Here is a 14,383-nt window from a genome sequence, read left to right as displayed (position 1 = left end):
AGGTCCCGCTCAACGGCCGGGACGCGCGAATGCCAACGCCCGGCGCTGCCCCGCGCGCCACGTCTCCCTGCGGTCGCACCGCGCTCACACCTAGAGGACCGGAGTGGGCGTCAAGGGCCCGGCCCTAGCCAGGGCCGCCCACCCCCACGCGGGAGCCTCGGCCCCAGCCCGGGCCCCCTGCGAGGGGGGAGGGAGGCTCCCGCCTGCGCGGGAGGTGGCCTCAGGGTTGTACCGCCGTGCTCGCGTTGGCTGGAACCCGGCTGGGGTCAAGACCCTGGCCACGGCGTCCTGGGTCGGATTCGTCCTGCGCCGCGAGGGCGCAGCGGCCGCAGGAAAATGAAACTCGACTTTTACACAAGGCGACGCGAGGCAGCAGAGATGTTCCCGATTTAGCAGCTCTGATTTTATGATCGCCTGTGGGCCAGAATGGGTGACAGCATATGCAAGCTCAGTGGTGGGATTACCGGGAGGGATGAGGCACAGACGCTTATGTCCGCGAGGGTGCCCCCTTTGAAGGTTCAGCCTTGGTCTTGAACGGTGCCCGCCGAGGATGCCCGAGGATGCCCGGGAGGATGGGCGCCCGGAGGCGGGTCCCGGCGACGGTGCGGACTGGGGTGGTTTGGCGGGCCCCTGCGCTGGCTGGGGTGGTTTGGCTGGCGCAGCCGCAGGTGCTTGTGCCGGTGCCCGTGCCCGCGCGGGTGCTTTTGCTGGTGCCCGTGCGGTGGGTTCCGCGGGCTGGAAGACATTCAAGTTCGATTCCCAGAACACTTTTCACCGTATTCCTCACCAACTTGGCAACCAGAGTCCCATCGAAGATACACACGATTGCCGATTGCCGCGGTGAGACACAGGGACTGTCAGACGCAAGACCATATACGGAAAGGAAAGGCTGCGTTACTTGGCAGCTTAACAGCAACCTGTCTTCCCTATCCCATCCCAGGCGGGGGCTGCAGGTGGCCTCCTGTCCCCCTCTGACCCTGCACTACCTTCTTGGTGTCTGCCCAGCTGGCTGCTGCGGCTCATTCTGCTATTCCCAGAGAAAAGGATTTTGGAAATGGGGGGTTTTGCTGCCGGTAATGACCTCGCCTGATGCCTGAGGCACCAGGAAAGGACCAGAGAAGATTGCTGGCCTTAGGGAGGCTCCAGACAGGGATGGGGTCCTGAGGAGGACCCTTAGTGGAAAGGACTCCTGGGCTATGTTTGTAAAGGGCAGGAAGGAATTCCCAAGGGGACCAACTGGGAGGAAGAAAACTTCAGACACTGGCCAGAGGTCTCCAAGGATTGTAGTGTACCTGAGACCTCTGGAGCTGGTGAAGGAGGTGGCAGAATTGAGGCTAGAAGTGTAGAATATGGGACTTTATCAAGAGGAAAGTTCAGGGGCGCCTGGGTGTCTCAGTCGGTTAAACAGCCGACTTCGGCTCAGGTCATGATCTCGCGGTCCATGAGTTCGAGCCACGGGTCGGGCTCTGTGCTGACAGCCCAGAGCCTGGAGCCTGTTTCAGATTCTGTGTCTCCCTCTCTCTGACCCTCCCCTGTTCATGCTCTGTCTCTCCCTGTCTCAAAAATAAATAAAACTTAAAAAAAAAAAAAAAAAAAGGAAAGTTCAGGTGCCAGAGTCAGAAAGCCCACGTGCAGTAGCCATGAGGTGAATCAGACTGGAGGCAGGGAAACCAGTGAGATGTGGTTGGGGGCTCCTGCTATTCAGGTAGAAATCGATAGAGACCAGAGTGTGGGAGCCCCTGGCAGGTAGGAGAAGGCTTGGTGGCTGAGTTAGCAGATGGGGACCAGCAGCCCATAGCAAGCACCCAAGATTCTAGGTGCTTCCCAAATCCTGCCCACTTTAGGTGTTTCTCTTTAGCGTCACTTAACATTTTCTAGGTATGTCTTGCCTCAGCTAATCTGTGGGCTCCCACAGGGATAAGGGACTTTATCCCCAGCCTGGGCCTGGCACAATCCAATGGGACTGACAAATATCTACTGATTATGGGATGAATTGAAAGAACTCAAACTTTTTTTTCTGGATTAATTTCTGTTCCCAGTGCTTAACTTCTTAAACCAAAGTCTCACCTCCCCACTTCCCACCCTCCATCTTCAAAGCATTTAATCTGCCATTTCTTGTGCTCTTCATATGATGAAGATTTGAGTCTCAGTTTGTCCCAGCCTTGTGTCCCAGGGTAAGGTATTTAACCCCAGTTCTCATATCTGTAAAAATGAGAATTGTAAAGATTAAGTCAGAACATGCCTGGCCATGTGTGGGGCACATGCTGGGAGCTAGCTTCCTTCCTTCCTGAATAGGCTGGGCCATTCACTTTTAACAATGCACTTTTTTTTTTCTATTCATGTGTTTTCCTTTTCATGTGCTTAAAAAAATATTTTTTTTAATGCTTGTTTATTTTTTTGAGAGAGAGTGAGAGGGAGTGCAAGCAGGGGAGGGGCAGAGAGAGTGGGAGAGAGAGAATCCCAAGCAGACTTGCACTGACATTGCAGAGCCTGACATGGGGCTTGATCCCACAAACTGTGAGATCATGACATGAGTAGAGATCAAGAGTCAGACACTTAACCCACTAAGCCACCCAGGCCCCCCTCATGTGCTTTTAAAATACAATTCTCTAGTCCTGAAAAGTCAAAGTCCTATTTATAGAAAAGAACACCGTGTTGCAATATTTCAAAAAATAGTGTGTATGATTCTCAAAAGGGGAGTTTGTACCTATTTGGAGAATGAGTATTAGAATGAAGATTTTCATGAGCTTAGAGTTTATGCCACTTCACACCTTCTGAAGAAGTAAGTGCAAGAAAGAGAAGGGGTGGTGGTATGGATGTTATTGCGTAAATGAAATACTTATGGTCTGTCAGTTTTCCTTTGCAAAGAGTTTTGAAATACTGGTCTTAACTGGGGTCATGAAGGCTTCAACTTACCCCTCCAACATAGAATAAATGCCTTCTTTCCATTTCTTGCATCGCCAAGATGGCAACTATTAGAAGGAACACAGCTGTAATGAAACTGTTGATAAGATCCTGTAACACAGAATTGAAAACTGTCAACTTTAGGGGTGCCTGGTTGGCTCGGTCGGTTAAGCGTCCGACTTCGGCTCAGGTCATACTCTCACAGTCCGTGAGTTTGAGCCCCACGTTGGGCTCTGTGCTGACAGCTCGGAGCCTGGAGCCTGTTTCGGATTCTGTGTCTCCCTCTCTCTCTGCCCCTCCCCCGTTCATGCTCTGTCTCTCTCTGTCTCAAAAATAAATAAACGTTAAAAAAAAAATAAAAAGGGGCGCCTGGATGGCGCAATCGGTTAAGCGTCCGACTTCAGCCAGGTCACGATCTCGCGGTCCGTGAGTTCGAGCCCCGCGTCAGGCTCTGGGCTGATGGCTCGGAGCCTGGAGCCTGTTTCCGATTCTGTGTCTCCCTCTCTCTCTGCCCCTCCCCCGTTCATGCTCTGTCTCTCTCTGTCCCAAAAATAAATAAAAAACGTTGAAAAAAAAATTAAAAAAAAATAAAAAAAACTGTCAACTTTACATGAAAATGTGATTTCACAAAATACTTAAGTTGACCAATTACCTACCTAAGGATGGATGCCTTTTTAAGACTTTACCTTTGATTACTATTAAGAGGAACCATTAGCAGCATAGTTCTTGTATCTTCCAAGACATGAGTTTATGTGATTTTAAGGTCCTTTGTCAACAAAAATGGATTTAGTTTCATTAAAGAATGCCATTAAAAAAAAAAAAGCTGACAACTTCCCCATCATTGTCTTCTTAAAGGGCACAGGAAAATGAGCATGAAAAAAACGTAGAGGTATGGGGGCCTACCCAAATTGGACTTCCATAAATGTGATTTTTAAAAAACATATATTAACCTAATGTAAATTCTGCATTTCTATTCCATAATACATTTTTAATATAAAAATTAAATTTTAGATTAGCACTTTACTGATTTAATTGCACTCCCAAATCTGCAGGTAGAATTAATACTCTGGAAGTTGGATCTTATTTATTCTGAAGGTTCACATATTCCAAAAAGGATGGAACTCGTCTGAGGAGCAGACCTGGTATTCTTGAGTGAATGCTTGTGCTGTTGACTTTTGAGCTTTTCCTAAGAAATGGCTAGAATTGAGTGTGCCCTGGCATTTATAGGCTGTCTTTGTCCTTCCTTCTGGATTTCAGTACTGAGTTCTTTCATTGCTAGCCCAGTCTACTGCTTTGTGTGCTAAATAAAGTGTGAGGATGAGTAGATGGAGGCCACTCATGAGGATAAGCAGAGGCTGGACTTTGGTATGAGAGCAATAAGAAAAGTGGGTGCACAACCTGTCAGTGGCACTAGTGTGGGGAGGGTCAAAAGCCTGGGGAGGTAGAACCGTGGCCCTGATGTCTGATTGGAACATTTTAAGTCCTTAAGTCTTGATTTCTTGACTTGGTAGCATCAGCCTGTCTGGTGCACCTGCCCAAATACATCAGGGAACCCTGCCATCCAGTGTACAGAATCATAAATGGCTCTAACGGAGCTCTTCAATGTGCCAAGTGTTTCCAAGTCATTATCTTTTTTTTCCACGTTTTTATTTATTTTTGGGACAGAGAGAGACAGAGCATGAACGGGGGAGGGGCAGAGAGAGAGGGAGACACAGAATCGGAAACAGGCTCCAGGCTCTGAGCCATCAGCCCAGAGCCTGACGCGGGGTTCGAACTCCCGGACCGCGAGATCATGACCTGGCTGAAGTCGGACGCTTAACCGACTGCGCCACCCAGGCGCCCCTCCAAGTCATTATCTTTAACCCTCACAAACACCTTCCAAAGTCAGCATTGTTATGATCTCTATTTTAAAAGGACATAGCAGAGGCTTAGAGAGGTTTATTAAATTGCCTAAGACTGGATATCTGCCAAGGAGTCAGAACTCCCTAGTGTCTCACTATTGCCTCCCACCAGAGACACTCAAATAAGGAGGAAATGAACTGTTCCCCACCCCCCCCCCACCCCAGGTTGGAAGGCAGCATCCATCTTGGGCATTTTCTGTGGATAACGGGCCACGGAGGGTGAAAATGGTGTGGGACATATAAGGTGGGAGTGTGTTTTGTTGATGAACTCTTTTGCTCTGCCAATTCCTAAATGTGTGATCTGGGGCATGTTTTATCATCCCTCTGTGTAAACATGCTCATTTTTAATATGGGGATAATGATTGGGGTTCATTGGGTTGATCTGAGGATTAAATGGTGTAATGAATCTGAAAATACCAGATGATAAATGCCTGGCATCTAGCGGGTCGTGAGAGTTCATCACAATGTGGACTTAGGATATTTGCCTTCAAAATGTACGCAGTTGGTAAACTTTCTGAAAACCTCAGGTGTTCTTCCTGTTGGGATTGCTGAGCAAGGAGCCCTACCCCATCATGGAATGTGACTTGCCTCTTGGAGAGGCACTAATTATTTGGGTACCTGGTGGGTAACACTGAAAGGGGGACAAGGTGCAGGGATGGTGAAGGTTAGAAGTAAGTTCCAGCTGGGTTCTGTGGGCTGAATGAGAGGTCTGCCCACAGTGGGGTAGGTACACTGGTTTACAGTTTTGCAAGGAGCTTAGTGCTTTAGGATTGTGTAAACCAAGATATTAAAAAATGTGAACAAGGGCTCACTCTTACAACTAAGAGGCAGAGTGTAAAATTTTTAAAACTAACTAAACTTTTTAAAATTAACTAGCTGTGGCCATAGATCATTGAGAATTTAGATGAAAGCAAATAAATAATACTACTAATGCAGACTAGGCTTTGGTAACCAATCGTTGATTATCTGTCATAATTCCAATCTCCTCATTGGAATACTAGACATTTGTTTAGTCTGTCCTTACCATAGTTTCCTCTGGTCCTTGCTTACAAGGAAGTGCTCCCCTGGACTGTCCTTTGGCGCTAATGTTTGCCTTATTTCTAACATTTCTCTCATAGCTCACATTTTCTTGTGCACTCCCTGTGTGTCACATACTGTGCCAGGGTGTTAATCTCATTTGATTCTCACAACAAACTCATTGTCCCCAGTTTACAGATGGCTAAGCAACATGCTTGGGGTTGCTCACCCAGTAAGTGGCTAGGACCCTCTGCAGCCTGACTTGAGTATCCGGGGGCCTTCTCTGGACTAACCCCCCTTCTCCCTTTTGTCTTAAGCACATCATTCTTGTTGTTGGCCTCATCTCTGATGGAGAGAGAGAGAGAGAGAGACAGAGATAGAGACAGAGACAGACAGAGACAGAGAAATGTTCTTTCTGATGGAATAAAATTGCGTCTAAGCCTTTTCATGTGCAGGAAGACTCTGGTTTCCCCATGAATGCCGTCTTTACTCATTGTCTTTTCTTTTCCTGTTGACTAAATACCCTATTGACTCAAGTAGCCTTCTCTGACTAAAATGAGAGATGGATTTGTTACTCGACTATTATTTTTCCATAAAGCTCCCAAATTGTTTCCATAAACAAAATTGTGTAGAAGTATAACTGGGCCAGAAAGAGATGCTTTTTTTTTTTTTTTTTTAATTTTTTTTCAACGTTTTATTTTATTTTTGGGACAGAGAGAAACAGAGCATGAACGGGGGAGGGGCAGAGAGAGAGGGAGACACAGAATCGGAAACAGGCTCCAGGCTCTGAGCCATCAGCCCAGAGCCCGACGCGGGGCTCAAACTCACGGACCGCGAGATCGTGACCTGGCTGAAGTCGGACGCTTAACCGACTGCGCCACCCAGGCGCCCCCAGAAAGAGATGCTTTAATGGTGAATGCTTATTTTTAAACATCACTGCATATTAGAAAAAATTTTGAACACTGACAATTTGTTTCATAAAATATGGTATTTGTAACAAGAATTTGTATATAATAAACATTATATATAGTATTCAACTATCTGCAACTTCCGTTGATTCCATTTGTGCCTGGAGTTCTCCAAACACGTGGCGTAACCTGATCAGAAATGATCAGAACTGTGCTTTGTCATTAATCTTATTTGAAGGGGACATTCTAAAGCTGATATCTCCTACTTACAAATGTAAAGATATTGCTGGTAGTTTTGGAATCGTCACTTCTACAGAGTTTTATTTATTATGCTCTTTTTTAAAAAAAATTGTTTTCTAGTGGCAAAAACATCTGCTTGACCAGAACTCAGTTTCTCTGAACGTATTGGATAATATTTTTTTGTAATGTAGAAGTGTTAAAAATACAGACAATTCAGAAGATAGTATAGTTCATACTTTTCTTGGGTACGTTGACGGATACTAGAATATAAAATTGGTGATGAAGTCTAAAAGTGAAGACAGTGACCCCACCATGGGTGGGGTGAGGAAAGCTGTATTCTCACTAGCTCTGATGAAGACCCATGATAATAAGTCAAGGAGGCTGAGAGGTGAGACCCTTGGTTGTCAGGGTCACTGTCTTCACAGAACCAAGAAGATGCAACCGTCCCCAAGCCCAGGCCACGTCGTCTCTTCAGAGAAAGAGGCATTGCCAAAATATGGCCCCAGAATCCACAGATCTCAGCCTGTATGTGAGGCCAGTACTCTTGATGCTGCCCTGCTGAGCATCCGAAGTCCTGATTTATCAAACTTTCTGTTTCCCTGCTGGGAATTTTCATCATTAGCCCCTTACCAAACAAGAATGGGAAAGAGGAATAAGGAACTCTGTATTCATGTGAGCCTTTAAGGAAATCGCCACTTAAAATCAGTACTACTTACTCTCATCCTATGCCTTGGGGGCACCAAACCGTCTTGCTAGGAAAGAAGGACTGAAAGAAGTGACAGCTATGCTTGCTGGATCCCTCCGGTGTGTGGGCCGGCCTTTGAATGTATACGGAGCCCTAAAACTGGTACAGCATGAAATAAGGCATGTGTTCTCGGGCTTCCCACACTGCCCTTTCCATAAGGTCCCAAGGGACTTCTACAGCTTGATGCTGACACATCTCCAAGTCCACCTACTCTCTGAAGTGACAAGGAGTTATCTCCTAGGCACCAAGCCAGTGTTTGGTTTGTGCTGTCCCTAAACCAGCACCATGCCTCCCGGGGCCAAGGCCTCCCTGTTACCACCCAGTGGTAACTACCTTTCTGAACAGTCTCATATGTACATGTCCTTCATCTTACAGAATCTGAAAGGGAAGATTAGAAAGGAAGGGACAGGATAGGAGAAGACAGTTTGGATCCTCCCTGTGTTGGATCCTCATGCTCCCTGTGTTGATAAGTCTTTGAAAAAAACCTTCCAAGTCAATTAGATCGCACACCATCCGACCAACTATGTTGGTTAGCACGTGGTGGCTTAGTATGTGTACTGTTAGTCAATGGAACATTAGAATAACTGAGCATCCTACTTAGTTTCCCCGACTGTGAAGCTCCTGGGAGCTTACCAGGCATGTTTATGTGCTCTTCCAGACTCTGGCCCATATATTGGAAGATAGTAGTAAGAAAAAGGCAGGGACTCTGAATCACACTTTGGGCTTCCAGAGTCATCCAAAGGAAAGAGACTGTTCTGACCCAAGGATAGAGGTAGCAAAAGGGGGCGTGGCTTTATCAAAGTTGACCAAAGGCCTGCAATTCTATAAAAGCTGACCTCAGCTATCTGTGACCACTGTAGGAACAGCTCCTCTCACAGGACCTTCTTGGCTTATTCTTAGGAGCCCCCAGTTCTTGCCTTTGCTTGAGACACTTCCTAGATACTTCCCCTGGACACTACAGCAAAGCATGGTGCCTTGAGGCTCCCTCCAGCTCTCTAGCTTTACGGCAGTGGACCTTTTCTCAGAGGGCTCTAGTCCTCCTGACCGCAGCTGCTGACCTTGGTGCTGTGGAGCCCTCAGTCACCTACCTTAAGGACCTGTACCCACCCCCCAGGATAATCAATTCACTTCTGGCTCTGCATTTTAAGGAAACCATGAGGAAACAGGAGAAGATACAGAGAACATAACATGTAGAGACTCCGAGGACGACAACCATGAAGGGGGATGGAGATAGAGAAACCTTGTAAGGCAATAGGGCAAAAAGTCTGGTTGAAAGCCAGGCCTGAGTCAGACAGGCTGGGCTCAAATCTGAGTTTCCATGTGAGTGCATATTGCCACGGGCGACTTAATCTAGTTTTCGCATCTGTTAAATAGGGAGTGGGGGCAACTACAACCTCACTGGCTTGTTGTGAGGATTAAATACGGTAACACATATGAAAAAGTATCTGGCACATGGTATGTGCTTAAAACAGTTCATTTACCTTCCCTTCTTGAAAATCTCTATGGGCAGAGATTTTAGTTTCCCTTCAGAAACCTCTTTATTGTTATGCTCTCCATAGCTAAGAGGATCTTCCGTACGTCCAGAGCTGCTCATATTTTGCTTTGTCTGCTTCCTGTTGCTCTGCACTCTGTGGGATAAAGAGAGCCCGGCAGCCTTTTCAGAAAATCCCTCACACCTTGAAGGAAATATTTTGAGTTTTAGCTCAATAGCAACCAATCCTACCTTAAGGTTAGAAAAAGGTACTATAAGGAAGTGGGATGTGGGAGAGGCCTGAACTCTGAGTTGGGATTTCACGGTGCAAGATGAAATGGTGAAAGCCATCCAACTACATTATGGGGTCTGATAGACACTTTGTAAGTGAATGTTCACTTTGTGCTGAGCATTGTGTTATTTGCTTTAAACACATTTAAGTGTTACAGAAACCCTGTCAGGGAGTTACTATGCTCACCCTTTTCCTTTGCTGAATTTCCTAGATGGGGAAACTGAGGCTAAAGTTCACACAGCTAGGAAGGGGCCCACGTCTGTATCTGGCCACAACTGTAGTTCTCTAGTCTGCGAGGATGCAGAACTTCAGGCTCCACAAGAAATAGGATTTATCAGGGCGCCTGGGTGGCTCAGTCGGTTAAGCGTCTGACTTCAGCTCAGGTCATGATCTCACACTCTGTGAGTTCGAGCCCTGTGTCGGGCTCTGTGCTGACAGCTCAGAGCCTGGAGCCCGCTTCAGATTCTGTGTGTCTCTGCCCCTTCCCTGCTCATGCTCAGTCTCTCTCTGTCTCAAAAATAATAAAAACATTAAAAAAAGTTTTTTTTAATAAATAAAAAAAGAAATAGAATTTATCTGAGACCTGAGGGGTTAGCTTCAGGAAGCTTTCAGTTGGTAAAGAATAGGAAACTCTGGAAAAAGCTACTGAAGAAGGCAACGCCATCATATGGCACCCTTTTAGGAGTGTGGACCCTTTATACCCATGAAACGATGGACTCCTGCAATCTTTCTGGGTATGTGTGACAATTTTCTACAACTTCGCTGTGCCAGCTCTTGCTTTTGCAGGGGCGAAATGTTTAATAATTTGTTAGAGTAGTTGCTGTTTGAAAAGTAGCAGCATGTACTGTTTTACGAGCAATAGATGAGAAATGTTTTTACCTACTGAATATACTAATTGAAATTTTCGTTAGGACAAGCTGCAGACTATCATGTTCAGTGCATAATGAGACAGAAGCAGGTGTATGCATTCGTTCTGCCGTAGACAGAGAGGTCCAAGGAATCTTTCTGGGTATTAGACTAGTTTCTCCCCTGGGACTAGGGCAACACCCTGTCATAGATGAGTTATGTCCTTGTCCAGAAAGATAGCTCTTTGGTTTTCACTTGAGGAGAGACACTACTCTGGGACCAAGGGCAGAGCTTATATTTGAATTACGAAAGTGAACACTTACAAGTAAGGACCAATCTAAACAAATCAGCAAGTGGTGAATGTCTAGTATATATATTATAATAAAAAAAAGAACGATGCACATTTCCAGAACTGTGATGGCTATATACAACTCATGGGCTTTGGCAGTGATGAAACAAACTAATGCTCTTATGATAAGACACTGCAATGAAAGAAACAGGATTTGTTTTAAGTCACATGGACTATTAAAAAACAAAGCTAACCCATAAACTGTTAGGAAGTAAATCTGACTATATGGCAATTGCCTGTATGATTTTGTACGTACAGTTTATGTGTAAAATTTCTCTTTTTTTCAAGAAATGAAATAATACATGGAAATAATTAAAATGGACATTTAAGTATAGAAGAATTAAAAATAATACTGATTTCTTTCTTCTTCCTCAACCCAATCCTAGTCTATTTCCTTAAAAGTAACAGCTGTTCACAGTGTTTACTTCATACTGGAAAGAAGTACATACGAGTAGAGTAAATATATGCTGATTTGATAGAGTGAGGTAGAGCTCCAGTTTTCTTTCCAAACTGTTAATTATCCCAACATCATTCATTGGGAAACACCAGTTATTTTCCCTGCTCATCTGAAATCCTACCTTTATCATGTACTAAATTCTCACATGTATTTGGGTCTATTTGAGACTATCCTCTCCTACTGAGTTGCCGATTCTTTTCTAGTACTTTTGAAATTACAGGAAATTAATTTTATATTATATTATTGTCTGACCTAGTCCCCTTTTCAGCACTCATTCTCAGATTCTTTATAAATCCCATGTTTGTCTTGGTCTAGTTCCCCAAACTAAGCCTGTTGGAATTTTTTTTTTTTTTTGGCTTTTTGTGTGTGTTTTGAGAGAGAGAGAGAGAGAGAGAGAGAGAGAAAGAGAAACATTGAGAGCAAGGGAGAGGGGCAGAGGGAGAGAGAGAGAGAGAGAGAGAGAGAGAGAGACTCTTAAGCAGGTTCCACATGGAGCTCAATTCCACAGGCTCTCAGCATGGAGCTGGATGCAAGCCTTGATCTCACAACCCTGTGATCATGATCTGAGCCAAAATTGTTGGTTGCTCAACAGACTGAGCCACTCAGGTGCCCCATAAGCCTGTTAGCATTTTTATTTTTTTGAGAGAGAGAGAAAGAGAGAGAACGACAAAGAGAGAGAGCAAGTGAGTGAGGGGTAGAGAGAGAGAATCCCATGAGGGTCAGAGAGAGAGAGAGAGATAGGGCACAAGTGAACAAGGGTCAGAGAGAGAGAGAGAGAGAGAGAGAGAGGGAAAGAGAGAGAATCCCATAAGGGGAAGAAAGAGAGAGAGAGAGAAGTGGGTATGTGTTCATTCAAACCCGGGCTCGAGCTTGTGAATCGTGAGATCATAACCTGAGCTGAAGTCAAATGCTTAACTGACTGAGCCACCCAGGCACCCAAGCCTGTTAGTATTTTCATTGGGATTTCATTTAAAAGCCTGTTGGTATTTAATTGGGATTTCATTTAACTTCTAATTTGGAAAGATTAAAAAATTTACTCAAGAATAAAGTATGTCTTCCCAGTTATTTTAGTGGTTTAAAAATATCTCTGAGTTTTTAAAGTTTTCTTCATATAGGTCTTTCAAATTTATTTAATTTAATCTTAGATATTTTATCATTTTATTGCTCTTGTAAAGAGGAATATTTTCTTCTATTTTAAGTGTTGTTCTACTAACTCCTAATGAGTTAGTAGAAAGTATCTTGTTCTAAATTGTTTCCCAGTTGATTTTGAGTTCTTTAGATATACAGTGATATCAGCTGAAAAAAATGATATATTTTGCCTCTTATTTTCAACTGTTCTTTATTTTTCCTGTCTAATTGTGATGATTAGCTGTTCCAGAAAAATATTGAATACTAGTATTGATAAGGGCATCCTCTCTGTTCTTTATTTAATGGGAATACTTCTGATATCTAATCATATATGATGCGGACTTTTGGGTTTATTTTTATAATGTCAACAAAATATCTATGTATTCCTATTTTTTATGGGTCCCTTTCTTCTCTCTCTCTTTTTTTGCTATCAGAAATAAATGTTGAATTTTGTCAAATGTGTTCTTTTCCTTATTTGATGTAATCTAATTTGTTCTTTTACCTATAATATGTTGGTTAGTTTAATAGAGTCCTAATACTGAATCATTATAGTGTATTTTTTTAAAGTACTGATGAATATTTTCTGCTAATATATTGATACTTATTGCTGTGATACAAGTGAGATTTCTAATTTCCTTTTTCTGACTTGGTCAGGTTTTTATATCAGTGTTCCATTACTTTTTTTTTCTTTTTTGAGAAAGAGAGAGAGAGAGAGAGAACAAGCAAGGGAGGGGCAGAGGGAGAGGGAGAGAGAATCTTAAGCAGGCTCCACACCAAGTGTGGAGCTCCATCTGGGGCTCGATCCCATGATCCTGGGATCGTGACCTGAGTCAAAATCAAGAGTCAGACACTTAACCGACTGAGCCACCTAGGTGCCCCAGTGTTATATACAACTTTGAAAAATAATTCAGAAGGGCTTTTTTCCTTTTCCATACTTTGAAGAAGTTTCAGTAGTATCAGAATTACATCCCATGAAAGTTTGAGTTAATTGTGTGAAAAAGTCTGGCCCTGATATACTGTGAAGGATACTCATTTGCTTAGTTCTCATTTTCTTCTGTATTTATATTGGTCTGTATTTACATTGGTTTTTCTCTATTCTGGGGTCAGTTTTGGTAATTATGTTTTCCTAGAAAATCAACTATTTCATTCAATTAGTTGTTTATTTGTTTTGCAAGGTAATCTTGGGTATCTTCTCAGTTTCTTCATCCTTTGTGATTATTTTCCCTGTCTGGTTTCTAACTTTAAATATATGTTCTCTCTTCACCCTTTTCCCCCTATTATAGGCCATTGGTTTATCAGTTTGGGTCAATTCTATTAGTTTTGTTTGCTAATTTATACATTTCTGATATTATCTTCACTGCTTCCTCATTCCCTTGGTGAGGGAAAACCTGAGGAATATAAAAGTAAGACAGGAAAAACAGCGCTGATTTAGTATTAAGGGTTGAGTGAGAGGAGGAGCGAGGGGAGAAGGGGAGGAAAGGTAGGGCAAAACAGAGGTGACTGGCAAAGGGAAGTAGGGAAGCTTTCCCGAGGTGGCACCTCCTGGGAATCACTCCCTGAGGCCGCACCCACCCTGCATCACCAGCTCTCTCTGCTCACCAGCCTCAGGATCTTCAACACTCCCGTGGGCAAGAAGAAAAACTGCTTGAAGCTGTCCCTGAATTTGAACGGGACTTTGGCCTGTTCTTCAGCACGCTTTTGGATGGCGGCCTTCTCCCCTGCGCTCTGCGTCACCTGCTGTTGCTTTCCTGGGGGCGTCTTTGAGACTGCAGGCTGCGCCCTTGCGACTGCAGGCTGCGGCGTACTGGGTGCTGGATTCGCCGGGCGTGTGGGCTGCCCTGAGCGTGAGCTCTGCCTTGATCGTGAGCCCTGCCCTGAGCGTGAGGCTTGCACCGCAGCTGCAGATTGCCCTGGGAGTCCTGTAAGCTGCTGTTGTTGCAAGTTCCCTGAGGATGCCCTGGTGTTTGGGGCATTCATGGTGGTCCCCGAGCCTGGCTTTGTCAGGCTGGCCCTGCCGCTCTGAGCCTGCATGGCGGCGGCGGCGGCGGCGGCGGCGGCCAGGCTGTCCCCTGGGAACCAGCGTCGTGCCCAACGGCCGCCGTCCGCCTATGCCTCGCGCGCACCC

At 44.8% G+C, this 14,383-nt stretch overlaps 2 protein-coding genes across 2 annotated transcripts in view; one reads left to right on the top strand and one right to left on the bottom strand.

Moving 5' to 3' along the window:
* The window catches only part of TK2 (thymidine kinase 2), a 97,860-nt gene that overhangs the window by 27,072 nt on the left and 56,405 nt on the right, over positions 1 to 14,383 (top strand). The window lies entirely within an intron of this gene.
* LOC124511642 (uncharacterized) lies at positions 85 to 14,369 on the bottom strand. Its single transcript, XM_047079039.1, has 4 exons — positions 13,858 to 14,369; positions 10,648 to 10,806; positions 2,917 to 3,015; positions 85 to 90 (listed from the first exon to the last, which is right to left on the bottom strand). Exons 1-4 carry the CDS (start codon positions 14,287 to 14,289, stop codon positions 85 to 87), a joined length of 696 nt encoding a protein of 231 aa, XP_046934995.1. The 5' UTR covers positions 14,290 to 14,369.

Source organism: Lynx rufus, unplaced genomic scaffold (assembly GCF_022079265.1).
Source record: "Lynx rufus isolate CCGP_SWC_20201006 ecotype Redwood Valley unplaced genomic scaffold, mLynRuf1.p SCAF_16, whole genome shotgun sequence".
Taxonomy (NCBI): Eukaryota; Metazoa; Chordata; class Mammalia; order Carnivora; family Felidae; genus Lynx; species Lynx rufus.
Note: the sequence above shows the minus strand (reverse complement) of the source record. Positions and strands in the feature narration are given on the sequence as shown.

Bases quoted from the DNA above. Each gene is read 5' to 3' on its own strand.
- LOC124511642 (XM_047079039.1), bottom strand. From the start codon at position 14,289: ATGCAGGCTCAGAGCGGCAGGGCCAGCCTGACAAAGCCAGGCTCGGGG. The intron at 10,807-13,857 runs GTGAGCAGAGAG...CTTTCATTGCAG, and splicing joins TGTTGAAGATCCTGAGGCTG to TGTCTTATCATAAGAGCATT. The intron at 3,016-10,647 runs GTAAGTGTTCAC...TCTGTGTTACAG, and splicing joins GTTTAGATTGGTCCTTACTT to GATCTTATCAACAGTTTCAT.